At 44.1% G+C, this 17,373-nt stretch overlaps 1 protein-coding gene across 1 annotated transcript in view; it reads right to left on the bottom strand.

The window, feature by feature from the left end:
• LOC138364635 (uncharacterized) overlaps nucleotides 1-17,373 on the bottom strand; it is a 348,932-nt gene that overhangs the window by 53,666 nt on the left and 277,893 nt on the right. The window contains exon 5 of the mRNA XM_069324594.1: nucleotides 9,370-9,516. Within this exon, the coding sequence (XP_069180695.1) occupies nucleotides 9,370-9,516 (147 nt within the window). The remainder of the gene's footprint in view (nucleotides 1-9,369; nucleotides 9,517-17,373) is intronic.

Raw genomic sequence — 17,373 nt, 5'->3', positions numbered from 1 at the left:
CACCAGACTAGTACCCGAGCTGAGAGGTATGAGCTACGAGGAGAGACTACGGGAATTAAACCTCACTTCGCTGGAAGACAGAAGAGTTAGGGGGGACATGATCACCACATTCAAGATTCTGAAGGGGATTGATAGGGTAGATAAAGACAGTCTATTTAACACAAGGGGAACATGCACAAGGGGACACAGGTGGAAACTGCGTGCCCAAATGAGCCACAGAGATATTAGAAAGAACTTTTTTAGTGTCAGAGTGGTTGACAAATGGAATGCATTAGGGGGTGATGTGGTGGAGGCTGACTCCATACACAGTTTCAAGTGTAGATATGACAGAGCCCGATAGGCTCAGGAATCTGTACACCTGTTGATTGACGGTTGAGAGGCGGGACCAAAGAGCCAGAGCTCAACCACCGCAAACACAACTAGGTGAGTACACACACACACACACACACACACACACAACCACCACACACACACCCACCACACACACACCCACCACACACACAACCACCACACACACACAACCACCACACACACACAACCACCACACACACAACCACCACACACACAACCACCACACACACAACCACCACACACACACACAACCACCACACACACAACCACCACACACACAACCACCACACACACACAACCACCACACACACACAACCACCACACACACACAACCACCACACTCACAACCACCACACACACAACCACCACACACACAACCACCACACACACACACAACCACCACACACACACAACCACCACACACACACAACCACCACACACACACAACCACCACACACACACACACAACCACCACACACACAACCACCACACACACAACCACCACACACACAACCACCACACTCACAACCACCACACACACAACCACCACACACACAACCACCACACACACAGCACCACATACACAACCACCACACACACAACCACCACACACACAACCACCACACACACAACCACCACACACACACAACCACCACACACACACAACCACCACACACACACAACCACCACACACAACTACCATACTCACAACCAAGACACACACAACCACCACACTCACAACCACCACACACACACAACCACCACACACAACCACCACACTCACAACCAAGTCACACACAACCACCACACACAACCACCACACTCACAACCACCACACACACAACCATCACACACACAACCACCACACCCACAACCACCACACACACAACCACCACACCCACAACCACCACACCCACAACCACCACACACACAACCACCACACACACAACCAGCACACTCACAACCCCCACACACACAACCACCACACACACAACCAGCACACTCACAACCCCCACACACACAACCACCACACACACAACCACCACACTCACAACCAGCACACACACAACCACTACACACACAACCACCACACTCACAACCGGCACACACACACAGCACCACATACACAACCACCACACACACAACCACCACACACACAACCACCACACACAACCACCACACACACAACCACCACACACACAACCAGCACACTCACAACCACCACACACACAACCACCACACACACAACCACCACACTCACAACCAGCACACACACAACCACCACACACACAACCATCAAACACACAACCACCACACACACACAACCACCACACACACACAACCACCACACTCACAACCAGCACACACACACAACCACCACACACACAACCACCACACTCACAACCAGCACACACACAGCACCACATACACAACCACCACACACACAACCACCACACACACAACCACCACACACACAACCACCACACACACACAACCACCACACTCACAACCAGCACACACACAACCACCACACACACAACCACCACACACACAACCACCACACACACAACCACCACACACACAATCACCACACACACAACCAGCACACTCACAACCCCCACACACACAACCACCACACACACAACCACCACACTCACAATCACCACACACACAACCAGCACACTCACAACCCCCACACACACAACCACCACACACACAACCAGCACACTCACAACCCTCACACACACAGCACCACATACACAACCACCACACACACAACCACCACACACACAACCACCACACACACAACCACCACACACACAACCACCACACACACACACAACCACCACACACACACACAACCACCACACACACAACCACCACACACACACACAACCACCACACACACACACAACCACCACACACACACAACCACCACACACACACAACCACCACACACACAACCACCACACACACACACAACCACCACACACACACAACCACCACACACACACAACCACCACATACACAACCACCACACACACAACCACCACCACACACACACAACCACCACACACACACACAACCACCACACTCACAACCAGCACACACACAACCACCACACTCACAACCACCACACACACTCACAACCACCACACACACACACAACCACCACACACACACACAACCACCACACACACACACAACCACCACACACACAACCACCACACTCACAACCACCACACTCACAACCAGCACACACACAGCACCACATACACAATCACCACACACAACCACCACACACACAACCACCACACACACACAACCACCACACACACACAACCACAACACACACACAACCACAACACACTCACAACCACCACACACACAACCACCACACACACACAACCACCACACACAACCACCACACACACACACAACCATCACACACACAACCACCACACACACAACCACCACACACACAACCACCACACACACACAACAGTAGTAGGGATGACACCCCACAGAACATTTTTTTTCTGGGGGAAAAAATGTTCTGTGGGAGTCAAGGTTTTCAGGTGAATTTAGAAATTCGTGTTTGAGAGCCAGGGTTTTTCAGGCGAATTTTGGGAGTCACAGATTTAGAATTAAGGAATTCTTATGAGGAAAATAATTTCCGAGACTTTAGAAGTTTTTTAAAAGTTCTTATGCTGAAAATAAGTTCATACAACTTTGTTAAAGTTCTTATGGGAGAAATTCAAATTCCTGTTTAAGAGCCAGCATTTCCAGGTAAAATATACGGACATATTTTGCCTGTTTTCAACATCGGAGAAATTCGTGTGTGAGAGCCAGGGTTTTTCAGGCAAATTTTGTCAGTCACAGATTTTAGAAGTTTGTTAAAGTTCTTATAATGAAAATAATGTCATACGAGTTTGTTAAAGTTCTTACGATGAAAATAATTTCCGAGACTTTAGAAGTTTGTTAAAGTTCTTATGCCAGCCAGACGCCGCATGCAGGTCACCTTGGTAATCTTATCTTATCTTCTCCGTAATATCTGGACTATCCCTCCACCCTCTCTCTCTCTCTCCTTCATATTGTTCATTCATAGTTCCTTTTCATTAAACTAGTCAGTTTTACAAAAATAAAACAAAGTCAGTAAGGAAGTTCTAGCTCATGTTCCCCGCCTTAGTCCTCTGTTGTATATTGAATACTAACAGTCCAACATATAATGATTACTAACAGTCCAATCCCTCTAAAATTTAAAAATAATCATATTTCAAACGTAGTTCAATACAGTAATTTAGTTACCGAGCTCCGGCTCTTGTCCTCCACCTTAGTTCCCTCGCACATCTTCGTCAACCTAATCAAATTCCCTGAAATTTTTACCCTCTGTATTTCAGACACAGTAAATAAGATCAAGTCAGTTACTGAGCTCCAGCTCTCATCCCCCGCCTTACTTCCCTCTCGTGTCTTCGGTATTATCCTATCAAATTCCCTGAAATTTCTACCCTCTGTATTTCAGACATAGTTTAGTAAATCCAAACAATTATCAAACTCTAGCTCTTGTCCCCCAGCTTAGTTCATTTATACAAGATCGTTAGTAACAGCTCAATTTTCCCCGAAATTTAAAAGCAGACATACTTCAAAGTTAGTAAATAAGATCAAGTCAGTTACTGAGCTCCAGCTCTCATCCCCCACCCTGCTTCCTCCTCAAGTCTTTGTTAATATCCCATCAATTCCCCTGAAATTTTTACCCTCTGTATTTCAGACACCGTAAATAAGATCAAAACAGTTATCGAGCTCCAGCTCTCGTCCCCCAACTTAGTTCTCTCTCGTATATTTGTAAATAACCCATCAACTTCCCTGAAATTTTTACCCTCTGTATTTCAGACATAGTAAATATGATGTAAACAATTATAAAACTCTAGCTCTTGTCCTCTGTCCAAGTTCACTCCTGTAAATTCATTACTATCAGTCCAAATCCCCATGAGATTTAAACACCCAACTACATTTTCAGACATAGTAAATAAAAACCAGTTCAGTTATCAAGTTTCAACTCTTGTCCCCCCAGCTTAGTTCATTTTGAACAAGTTCTTTATTTTCCAACTAAATCACCCTGAGATTTAAGATCACCTTATTTCTAACGTAGTAAAATTAATCTGGACATTATCCAAGCTCCATTTCCTCAGTCTTAGATCATCGAACATAATTATATCCGATCAAGTCCCTCTCCAGCCTATCTGTTTATCAGAGTAATCACCTTACCATTCTCATCCCCAACGTATCCAAACCTTCAATAATCATACTGTATTTGCATATTTTCTCTATATTCAGCTGTGTTCACATTTTTTCCATGTTTTCTGTGTTCATTCCATGTTCTACAAATGTTCACAGCATGCTCAGTTCAAATTTTTTCTACCATTTTCCCCGTATGTTCACTATGTTCTTTGTCATGTTTTCATGTACATTATATGTTCTCTGTATAACTTTTATACTCAATATTCATGTTCTCAATGTTCTTAGCTTGTTCTTCACATGTTCAGTGTTCATTCTTTGTATTCCCTATGTTCCTTATCATGTCTTCATATTCTCTATAAGTTCTTATTCCCTGCATGTTCACTCTATTCATCAACTTTTTCTTACACGTTTTCTTTATTCACCGTATGTTCACTGTGTTCATTCCCTTACTTAACCTCAATTTTTTTTATGTTCTTTGTTTCTTTAAACCAATTTGTTTTCTTCCATTCACTAACTAGTTCTTTGCCAAATATTATCATCGGCAATACAGTTCCCTCAACAATTTTAGTCACCCAGTTTTATTTGCAAAAACTATGTCAAAGTAATTCTCGTTGTCAACTTAATAGTTCTACCAACCCTGTTCTTAAACAAATCTACACTTTATTCAGTTCCAAATTTACAAAGACAAACCTTTCTTGTAACTTCTTAACTAAAAATCTTTCGCCAATCAACTAAAACAGTCACTTTCGTCATTTCTCAACTAAACTTATTATCCAATCAACCAAAAATAGTCAGGATTAATCTCATTCAACACCGTTCTTAACTAAAATAACCTTTCGCTTAGCTAAAAATTGTCAAAGGAATCTTTCCAGCACTGTTCATAACTAATTTTATCCATCGTCATTCAACTAAAAATAATAACTTTCATCATTTCCTAACTAAACTTATCCATAGTCAACAGAAAATATCCGTGTTCATCGTGTTTCATTGTCATTTCTTATCTAAAAAATTATCCACCAATCATCAGAAAAGTCATGTTCATCATGTTTTGTCTTTTGCTTAACTAAAAGTATTCATCAGTCAACTAAAAAATAGTTACTTCATCATGTTTCCTTGTCATTTCTTAACTGAAATATCACTTCTCTCATCTGAAAATAGTCATGTGTAGTCTCTTTCCAACACTGTTCTTAACTAAAGTAACCTTTCACTTCGCTAAAATAGTTATATTCATCATTGTTCCTAACTAAAATTATATGTCGTTAAGTAAGAAATATAGTCAAAGACACTCTTCAAGACATCAAGGACTTACTCAAAGACATCAAAGTTGCACTCAAAGACATCCTTTGAGACATCAAAGACATCCTTTAAGACTTCAAGAGGACTCTTCGAGATATCAAAAGACACTCTCAAACACTCAAAAATTTACTCGCATCCTCAAAGTTATTCTCAGAGTCATCAAAGTTAATCTCAGAGTTAACAAAGGTAATCTCTAACTCACTCTCGTTCATCAAAGTTGCACTCAAAGACATCCTTTAAGACATCAAAGTTATTCTCAGAAGCGTAAAAGTTATTCTCAGAGTCATCAAAACGTTAATCTCAGTCATCAAAATGTTATTCTCTAAGTATCCTTTCGTTCATCAGAGAAACTTTCTAAGACATCTTCGTTCATTAAAGTTAATCTCAGAGGCATAAAAGGTATTCTCAGAGACATGAAAGTTATTCTCAGTGACATAAAAGTTATTCTCTAAGTAACCTTTCGTTCATCAGAGAAACTTTCTAAGACATCTTCGTTCATTAAAGTTAATCTCAGAGGCATAAAAGTCATTCTCAGAGCTATCAAACTTGTTCTCAAAGTCATCAAAGTTATTCCAAGAGACGTCAAAGTTAATCTAAGACATCATCTTTCATCAAAGATATTCGCTCTAAGCCATCAATGTTCTTCTCTAAGACATAAAAAGTTATTCTCTATGTCATCAAAAAGTTATTCTCTGAGCTAACAAAATACTAATCATGTTCTCAAAGACATTCTCAAAGTCATCAAAGTTATTCTAAGAGCTATCAAACTTGTTCTCTAACTCACTTTTGTTCATTAAAGTTAATTTCAATGTTATAAAAGTTATTCTCAGAGACCTCTAAAGTTATTAAGTAAGACATAAAAGTTATTCTCAGAGTCATCAAAGTTGTTCTAACGTTTAGGGAGCATAACCAAGCAAATATCGCGTCAGCCAGAAAAATGATCGGATGGATTACAAGAACTTTCAAATCCAGGGATCCCATCACAATGGTTGTACTCTTCAAGTCACTTGTGTTGTCCCGTCTCGAGTACTGCTCAGTACTCACTTCCCCCTTCAAAGCAGGAGAGATTGCTGAAATAGAGAGAATACAGAAAACATATATGGCACGCATAGATGAGATAAAAACCTAAATTATTGGGATCGTCTCAAAGCTCTCCAAATGTACTCTAGAAAGGAGAAGAGAGAGATACCAAATAATATACACATGGAAAATACTGGAGGGCCAGGTCCCAAATCTACACAGTAAAATAACAACGTACTAGAGTGAACGATATGGAAGAAAATGCAAGATTGAACCAGTGAAGAGCAGAGGTGCCATAGGCACAATCAGAGAGCACTGTATAAACATCAGAGGTCCGCGGTTGTTCAACATCCTCCCACCGACTAAGAAATATTGCCAGAACAACCGTGGACATCTTCAAGAGAAAACTGGACCGTTTTTTAGGAGAAGTTCCGGATCAGCCGAGCTGTGGTGGGTAAGTGGCCCTGCGGGCCGCTCCAAGCAACAGCCTGGTGGACCAAACTCTCACAAGTCGAGCCTGACCTTGGGCCGGGCTTGGGGAGTAGAAGAACTCCCAGAACCCCATCAACCAGGTATCAAGCAGGAACCTGCACATTAACAACCACCACAACCAGCACATTAACAACCACCACAACACTCCTACCACAACCAGCACATTAACAACCACCACAACCTGCACTTTAACAACCACCACAACACTCCTACCACAACCAGCACATTAACAACCACCACAACACACCTACCACAACCTGCACATTAACAACCACCACAACACTCCTACCACAACCAGCACATTAACAACCACCAGAACACACCTACCACAACCAGCACATTAACAACCGCCACAACACACCTACCACAACCAGCACATTAACAACCACCACAACACACCTACCACAACCTGCACATTAACAACCACCACAACACTCCTACCACAACCAGCACATTAACAACCACCACAACACACCTACCACAACCAGCACATTAACAACCGCCACATCACACCTACCACAACCAGCACATTAACAACTACCACAACCAGCACATTAACAACCGCCACAACCAGCACATTAACAACCACCACAACACACCTACACAACCAGCACATTAACAACCACCACAACACAACCACCACAACCAGCACATTAACAACCACCACAACACAACCACCACAACCAGCACATTAACAACCGCCACAACACTCCTACCACAACTAGCACATTAACAACAACCACAACACACCTACTACAACCAACCCCCTGACAGAGGGGTTGGTGCTGGACCTGTAGCTCCAGCCCCCCTCTACTGGCAGGGGGTTGGTGTTGGACCTGTAGCTCCAGCCCCCCTCTACTGGCAGGGGGTTGGTGCTGGACCTGTAGCTCCAGCCCCCTCTACTGGCAGGGGGTTGGTGCTGGACTTGTAGCTCCAGCCCCCCCTCTACTGGCACGGGGTTGGTGCTGGACTTGTAGCCCCAGCCCCCCTCTACTGGCACGGGGTTGGTGCTGGACTTGTAGCTCCAGCCCCCCTCTACTGGCAGGGGGTTGGTGTTGGACCTGTAGCTCCAGCCCCCTCTACTGGCAGGGGGTTGGTGCTGGACTTGTAGCCCCAGCCCCCCTCTACTGGCACGGGGTTGGTGCTGGACTTGTAGCTCCAGCCCCCCTCTACTGGCAGGGGGTTGGTGCTGGACCTGTAGCTCCAGCCCCCCCCCCCCCTCTACTGGCAAAGGGTTGGTGCTGGACCTGTAGCTCCAGCCCCCCCCCCCTCTACTGGCAAAGGGTTGGTGCTGGACCTGTAGCTCCAGCCCCCCTCTACTGGCAGGGGGTTGGTGCTGGACCTGTAGCTCCAGCCTCCCCTCTACTGGCAGGGGGTTGGTGCTGGACCTGTAGCTCCAGCCCCACTCTACTGGCAGGGGGTTGGTGCTGGACCTGTAGCTCCAGCCCCCCCTCTACTGGCAGGGGGTTGGTGTTGGACCTGTAGCTCCAGCCCCCTCTACTGGCAGGGGGTTGGTGCTGCACTTGTAGCTAAAGCCCCCCTCTACTGGCACGGGGTTGGTGCTGGACTTGTAGCCCCAGCCCCCCTCTACTGGCAGGGGGTTGGTGCTGGACTTGTAGCTCCAGCCCCCCTCTACTGGCAGGGGGTTGGTGCTGGACTTGTAGCTCCAGCCCCCCTCTACTGGCAGGGGGTTGGTGCTGGACCTGTAGCTCCAGCCCCCCCTCTACTGGCAGGGGGTTGGTGCTGGTCCTGTAGCTGAAATAGTTCACATGTTTCCTTACATCTGATGCCTCTGTTCACCTACCAGTAAATATTTATCCAGGAGTTAGGCTGGATTGCAGATTGCATGTTGAGGAAAGTCAGTAGCTGGCTTAGGGAAACCTCAATAAACCTAAGAACATTCTTCCTGTCTTCAAAATGGAACTTAATATATTGTGATATGACCAATGAGAGAAAATAAAAAAAACTTACTGTTATTTCCTTCTGGGGGATTTCTCTAGTGATTTCCTGAACTTTGGTCATGATGCTGGAGTCCGAGTCTCCCAGGTGTACGGGGTCAGCTGTGGCACCTGTCTCTGTGGTCGTCATCTCCAGGGCCTCCCTGATGGTCTCCTGCACCTGTCATTACCAACACAAACATTAATGGTGGAGTCTGAGTCTCCCAGGTGTACGGGGTCAGCTGTGGCACCTGTCTCTGTGGTCGTCATCTCCAGGGCCTCCCTGATGGTCTCCTGCACCTGTCATTACCAACACAAACATTAATGGTGGAGTCTGAGTCTCCCAGGTGTATGGGGTCAGCTGTGGCACCTGTCTCTGTGGTCGTCATCTCCAGGGCCTCCCTGATGGTCTCCTGCACCTGTCATTACCAACACAAACATCAATGGTGGAGGCTGGACTATAATGAAGCATCAGGCTCTGAGTAAAGTAACTGGACTATAATGAAGCATCAGGCTCTGAGTAAAGTAACTGGACAATAATGAAGCATCTGGCTCTGAGTAAAGTAACTGGACTATGATGAAACATCAGGCTCTGAGTAAAGTAACTGGACTATAATGAAGCATCAGGCTCTGAGTAAAGTAACTGGACTATAATGTAGCATCAGGCTCTGAGTAAAGTAACTGGACTATAATGAAGCATCAGGCTCTGAGTAAAGTAACTGGACTATAATGAAGCATCTGGCTCTGAGTAAAGTAACTGGACTATAATGAAGCATCAGGCTCTGAGTAAAGTAACTGGACTATAATGAAGCATCTGGCTCTGAGTAAAGTAACTGGACTATAATGAAGCATCAGGCTCTGAGTAAAGTAACTGGACTATAATGAAGCATCAGGCTCTGAGTAAAGTAACTGGACTATAATGAAGCATCAGGCTCTGAGTTAAGAGATAATAGACATGCTGACATACACAAATGGGTCAACATGTGAAGGACTCAAGTATAACATGCTGCCTTGAGACTTGGGTTATAATATTAGTTATGAGTCAAGTCATTAGTTCTAACTGATGAAGCATTGTCTATATTCTGGACCCAAAGTCTTTATTTAGTTGTAGTAAACACTGAGTGTTGACCACACTTACAGGCTGCTTCCTGGGTGTGGGTGTGTGTACTCACCTAATTATACTCACCAAATTGTGCTTGCAGGGGTTGAGCTCTGGCTCATTGGTTGCGCCTCTCAAACGTCAATCAACAGGTGTACAAGTTCCTGAGCCTATTGGGCTCTATCATATCTACACTTGAAACTGTGTATGTCATCAGCCTCCACCACATCACTTCCTAATGCATTCCATTTGTCAACCACTCTGACACTAAAAAAAGTTTTTTCTAATATCTCTGTGGCTCATTTGGGCGCTCAGTTTCCACGGGTGTCCCCTAGTGCATGTGCCCCTTGTGTTAAATAGCCTGTCTTTATCTACCCTATCAATTCCCTTGAGAATCTTGAATGTGGTGATCATGTCCCCCCTAACTCTTCTGTCTTCCAGCGAAGTGAGGTTTAATTCCCTTAGCCTCTCCTCGTAGCTCATACCTCTCAGCTCGGGTACTAGTCTGGTGGCAAACCTCTGAACCTTTTCCAGTTTGGTTTTATCCTTGACTAGATATGGACTCCATGCTGGGGCTGCATACTCCAGGATTGGCCTGACATATGTGGTATACAAAGTTCTGAATGAATCTTTACAAAAGTTTCTGAATGCCGTTCTTATGTTGGCCAGCCTGGCATATATGTGTGTGTGTGTGTGTACTCACCTATTTGTGCTTGCAGGGGTTGAGCTTTGGCTCTCTGGTCCCACCTCTCAACTGTCAATCAACTGGTGTACAGATTCCTGAGCCTACTGGGCTCTATCATACTGTATCTACATTTGAAACTGTGTATGGAGTCAGCCTCTACCACATCACTGCTTAATGCATTCCATCCGTTAACTACTCTGACACTGAAAAAGTTCATTCTAACGTCTCTGTGGCTCATGTGGGTACTCAGTTTCCACCTGTGTCCCCTTGTTCGTGTCCCACCAGTGTTGAATAGTTTATCCTTGTTTACCTGGTTGATTCCTCTGAGGATTTTGTAGGTTGTGATCATGTCTCCCCTTACTCTTCTGTCTTCCAGTGTCGTAAGGTGCATTTCCTGCAGCCTTTCCTCGTAACTCATGCCTCTTAGTTCTGGGACTAGTCTAGTGGCATACCTTTGGACTTTTTCCAGCTTCATCTTGTGCTTGACAAGGTACGGGCTCCATGCTGGGGCCGCATACTCCAGGATTGGTCTAACATATGTGGTGTACAAGATTCTGAATGATTCCTTACACAGGTTCCTGAACGCTGTTCTGATGTTAGCCAGCCTCGCATATGCTGCAGACGTTATTCTTTTTATGTGGGCTTCAGCAGACAAATTTGGTGTGATATCAACTCCTAGATCTTTATCTCTGTCTGTTTCATTAAGTACTTCATCTCCTATTCTGTATCCTGTGTCTGGCCTCCTGTTTCCACTGCCTAGTTTCATTACTTTGCATTTACTCAGGTTGAACTTTAACAGCCATTTGTTGGACCATTCACTCAGTCTGTCTAGGTCATCTTGGTCATCTGTCCGTGTGTGTGTGTAATTACCTACGTGTAGTTACAGGATGAGAGCTACGCTCGTGGTGTCCCATCTTCCCAGCACTCTTTGTCATATAACGCTTTGAAACTACTAACAGTCTTGGCCTCCACCACCTTCTCACCTAACTTGCTCCAACCGTCTACCACTCTGTTTGCGAAAGTGAATTTTCTTATACGTATTTCTTCGGCATCTGTGTTTAGCTAGTTTAAATCTATGACCTCTTATTCTTAAAGTTCCAGGTCTCAAGAAATCTTCCCTATCGATTTTATCAATTCCTGTTACTATTTTCTATGTAATGATCATATCACCTCTTTTTCTTCTGTCTTCTAGTTTTGTCATATTTAATGCCTCTAACCTCTCCTTGTAGCTCTTGCCCTTCAGTTCTAGGAGCCACTTAGTAGCATGTCTTTGCACCTTTTCCAGTTTGTTGATGTGCTTCTTAAGATATGGGCACCACACAACCGCTGTATATTCTAGCTTTGGCCTAACAAAAGTCGTGAACAATTTCTTTAGTATATCGCCATCCATGTATTTAAAAGCAATTCTGAAGTTAGAAAGCATAGCATAGGCTCCTCGCACAATATTCTTTATGTGGTCCTCAGGTGATAGTTTTCTATCTAGAATCATCCCTAGATCTCTTTCTTTATCAGAATTCTTTAAAGATTTCTCACATAATATATAGGTTGTGTGGGGTCTATGTTCTCCTATTCCACATTCCATAACATGGCCGGTCGGCCGAGTCGGTCAACCGAGCGAGGGAGCCGTCGGCCGAGCCGGTCAACCGAGCGAGGGAGCCGTCGGACGAGCGGACAGCACGCGGGATATGTGATCCTGTGGTCCTGGGATCGATCCCAGGTGCCAGCGAGAAACAATGGGCAGAGTTTCTTACACCCTAGGCCCCTGTTACCTAGCAGTAAAATAGGTACCTGGGTGTTAGTCAGCTGTCACGGGCTGCTTCCTGGGGGTGGAGGCCTGGTCGAGGACCGGGCCGCGAGGACACTAAAGCCCCGAAATCATCTCAAGATAACCTCAAGATATAGCATTTATGAACATTAAATTCCATTTGCCAAGTGGTGCTCCATATACTTATTTTGTCCAGGTCATCTTGAAGGGCATGCCAATCATCTAAGTTTCTTATCCTTCCTATTATCTTAGCATCATCAGCAAACATGTTCATATAATTCTGTATACCAACTGGTAAATCATTTATGTAGACAATAAACATCACTGGTGCAAGAACTGAACCCTGTGGTACTCCACTTGTGACATTTCTCCAGTCCGATACATTGCCTCTGATCACTGCCCTTATTTTTCTATCAGTCAGAAAATTTTTCATCCATGTTAGAAGCTTACCTGTCACCCCTCCAATATTTTCCAGTTTCCAGAACAACCTCTTATGTGGAACTCTGTCGAAAGCCTTTTTTAGGTCCAGATAGATGCAGTCAACCCAACCATCTCTTTCCTGTAATATCTCTGTGGCTCGATCATAGAAACTGAGTAAATTCGATACACAGGATCTTCCAGATCGAAAACCATACTGTCTGTCTGATATTATATCATCTCTCTCCAGGTGTTCTACCCATTTAGTTTTGATTAGTTTTTCCAATACTTTTACTATTACACTTCTCAATGATACAGGTCTATAATTGAGGGGGTCTTCCCTGCTGCCACTTTTGTAGATTGGAACTATGTTAGCCTGTTTCCACACGTCTGCTACGATTCCTGTACACAGGGATGCCTGAAAGATCAGGTGAAGTGGAATGCTGAGCTCAGATGCACATTCTCTCAGAACCCATGGTGAAACTCCATCTGGGCCAGCTGCTTTGTTCTTACCGAACTCCTTTAGCATATTTTCCACTTCATCTCTAGACACATCTATCCGTTCTATGTTGTTCTCTGGAATTCTTATTGTGTCTGGTTCTCTGAAGATTTCATTTTGTACAAACACACTTTGGAACTTTTCATTTAATGTTTCACACATTTCCTTTTCATTTTCCGTGAATATGTTTCCCATTTTCAACCTCTGGATATTATCCTTTACCTGCAATTTGTTGTTTATGAATTTGTAGAATAGGCCCGGTTCTGTTTTACATTTATCCGCTATCCCTTTTTCAAAATTTCTTTCTGCCTCTTTCCTTACTGCTGTATAGTTGTTTCTCGCATCTTTGTATCGCTGGTATGTTTGGGGGTTTGGCCTCTTCCTATACTGATTCCATTTTTGTGTCTTTTGATCTCTTGCCCTCTCACAATTTCTGTCGAACCAATCCTGTTTTCTGGCCCTGCATCTCTGTTTTGGTATAATTTTTTTTTGTGTGTGTGTGTACTCACCTAGTTGTACTCACCTAGTTGTGTTTGCGGGGGTTGAGCTCTGGCTCTTTGGTCCCGCCTCTCAACCGTCAATCAACAGGTGTACAGATTCCTGAGCCTATCGGGCTCTGTCATATCTACACTTGAAACTGTGTATGGAGTGAGCCTCCACCACATCACCCCCTAATGCATTCCATTTGTCAACCACTCTGACACTAAAAAAGTTCTTTCTAATATCTCTGTGGCTCATTTGGGCACTCAGTTTCCACCTGTGTCCCCTTGTGTTAATTAGACTGTCTTTATCTACCCTATCAATTCCCTTCAGAATCTTGAATGTGGTGATTATGTCCCCCCTAACTCTTCTGTCTTCCAGCGAAGTGAGGTTTAATTCCCGTAGTCTCTCCTCGTAGCTCATACCTCTCAGCTCAGGTACTAGTCTGGTGGCAAACCTTTGAACCTTTTCCAGTTTAGTCTTATCCTTGACTAGATATGGACTCCATGCTGGGGCTGCATACTCCAGGATTGGCCTGACATATGTGGTATACAAAGTTTTGAATGATTCTTTACACATGTTTCTGAATGCCGTTCGTATGTTGGCCAGCCTGGCATATGCTGCTGATGTTATCCGCTTGATATGTGCTGCAGGAGACAGGTCTGGCGTGATATCAACCCCCAAGTCTTTTTCCTTCTCTGACTCCTGAAGAATTTCCTCTCCCAGATGATACCTTGTATCTGGCCTCCTGCTCCCTACACCTATCTTCATTACATTACATTTGGTTGGGTTAAACTCTAACAACCATTTGTTCGACCATTCCTTCAGCTTGTCTAGGTCTTCTTGAAGCCTCAAACAGTCCTCTTCTGTTTTAATCCTTCTCATAATTTTAGCATCGTCCGCAAACATTGAGAGAAATGAATCGATACCCTCCGGGAGATCATTTACATATATCAGAAACAAGATAGGACCGAGTACAGAGCCCTGTGGGACTCCACTGGTGACTTCACGCCAATCGGAGGTCTCACCCCTCACCGTAACTCTCTGCTTCCTATTGCTTAGATACTCCCTTATCCACTGGAGCACCTTACCAGCTACACCTGCCTGTCTCTCCAGCTTATGTACCAGCCTCTTATGCGGTACTGTGTCAAAGGCTTTCCGACAATCCAAGAAAATGAAGTCCGCCCAGCCCTCTCTTTCTTGCTTACTCTGTGTCACCTGATCGTAGAATTCTATCAAGCCTGTAAGGCAAGATTTACCCTCCCTGAACCCATGTTGGCGATTTGTCACGAAGTCCCTTCTCTCCAGATGTGTTACCAGGTTTTTTCTCACGATCTTCTCCATCACCTTGCATGGTATACAAGTCAAGGACACTGGCCTGTAGTTCAGTGCCTCTTGTCTGTCGCCCTTTTTGTATATTGGGACCACATTCGCCGTCTTCCATATTTCTGGTAGGTCTCCAGTCTCTAGTGACTTACTATACACTATGGAGAGTGGCAAGCAAAGTGCCTCTGCACACTCTTTCAGTACCCATGGTGAGATCCCATCTGGACCAACAGCCTTTCTAACATCCAGATCCAGCAGGTGTCTCTTGACCTCCTCTCTCGTAATTTCGAACTCCTCCAAGGCCGCCTGGTTTGTCTCCCTTTCTCCTAGCACAGTGACCTCACCCTGTTCTATTGTGAAGACCTCCTGGAACCTCTTGTTGAGTTCCTCACACACACCTCTGTCATTCTCTGTATACCTGTCCTCGCCTGTTCTAAGTTTCAATACCTGTTCTTTCACTGTTGTTTTCCTTCTGATGTGACTGTGGAGTAGCTTTGGTTCAGTCTTGGCTTTGTTTGCTATATCATTTTCAAAATTTTTCTCTGCTTCTCTTCTCACCCTGACGTACTCATTCCTGGTTCTCTGGTATCTCTCTCTGCTTTCTGGTGTTCTGTTATTCTGGAAGTTTCTCCACGCCTTTTTGTTCAGTTTCTGTGTGATTGTGTGTGTGTGTGTGTGTGTAATTACCTAAGTGTAGTTACAGGATGAGAGCTACGCTCGTGGTGTCCCGTCTTCCCAGCACTCTTTGTCATATAACGCTTTGAAACTACTGACGGTCTTGGCCTCCACCACCTTCTCACTTAACTTGTTCCAACTGTCTACCACTCTATTTGCGAAGGTGAATTTTCTTATATTTCTTCGGCATCTGTGTTTAGCTAGTTTAAATCTATGACCTCTTGTTCTTGAAGTGCCAGGTCTCAGGAATCCTTCCCTGTCGATTTTATCAATTCCTGTTACTATTTTGTACGTAGTGATCATATCACCTCTTTAGCTTCTGTCTTCTAGTTTTGGCATGTTTAATGCTTCCAACCTCTCCTCGTAGCTCTTGCCCTTCAGTTCTGGGAGCCACTTCGTAGCATGTCTTTGCACCTTTTCCAGTTTGTTGATGTGCTTCTTAAGATATGGGCACCACACAACAACTGCATATTCTAGCTTTGGCCTAACAAAAGTCATGAACAATTTCTTTAGTATATCGCCATCCATGTATTTAAATGCAATTCTGAAGTTAGAAAGCATCGCATAGGCTCCTTGCACAATATTCTTTATGTGGTCCTCAGGTGATAGTTTTCTATCTAGAACCACCCCTAGATCTCTTTCTTTATCAGAATTCTTTAAAGATTTCTCACATAATATATAGGTTGTATAGGGTGTATGTTCTCCTATTCCACATTCCATAACATGACATTTATTAACATTAAATTCCATTTGCCAGGTGGTGCTCCATATACTTATTTTGTCCAGGTCTTCTTGAAGGGCATGACAATCATCTAAATTTCTTATCCTTCCTATTATCTTAGCATCATCAGCAAACATGTTCATATAATTCTGTATACCAACTGGTAGATCATTTATGTACACAATAAACATCACTGGTGCAAGAACTGAACCCTGTGGTACTCCACTTGTGACATTTCTCCATTCCGATACATTGCCTCTGATTACTGCCCTCATTTTTCTATCAGTCAGAAAATTTTTCATCCATGATAGAAGCTTACCTGTCACCCCTCCAATATTTTCCAGTTTCCAGACCAACCTCTTATGTGGAAC

Source organism: Procambarus clarkii, chromosome 14 (assembly GCF_040958095.1).
Source record: "Procambarus clarkii isolate CNS0578487 chromosome 14, FALCON_Pclarkii_2.0, whole genome shotgun sequence".
NCBI lineage: Eukaryota > Metazoa > Arthropoda > Malacostraca > Decapoda > Cambaridae > Procambarus > Procambarus clarkii.
This window is presented reverse-complemented; position numbering and strand designations above follow the sequence as displayed.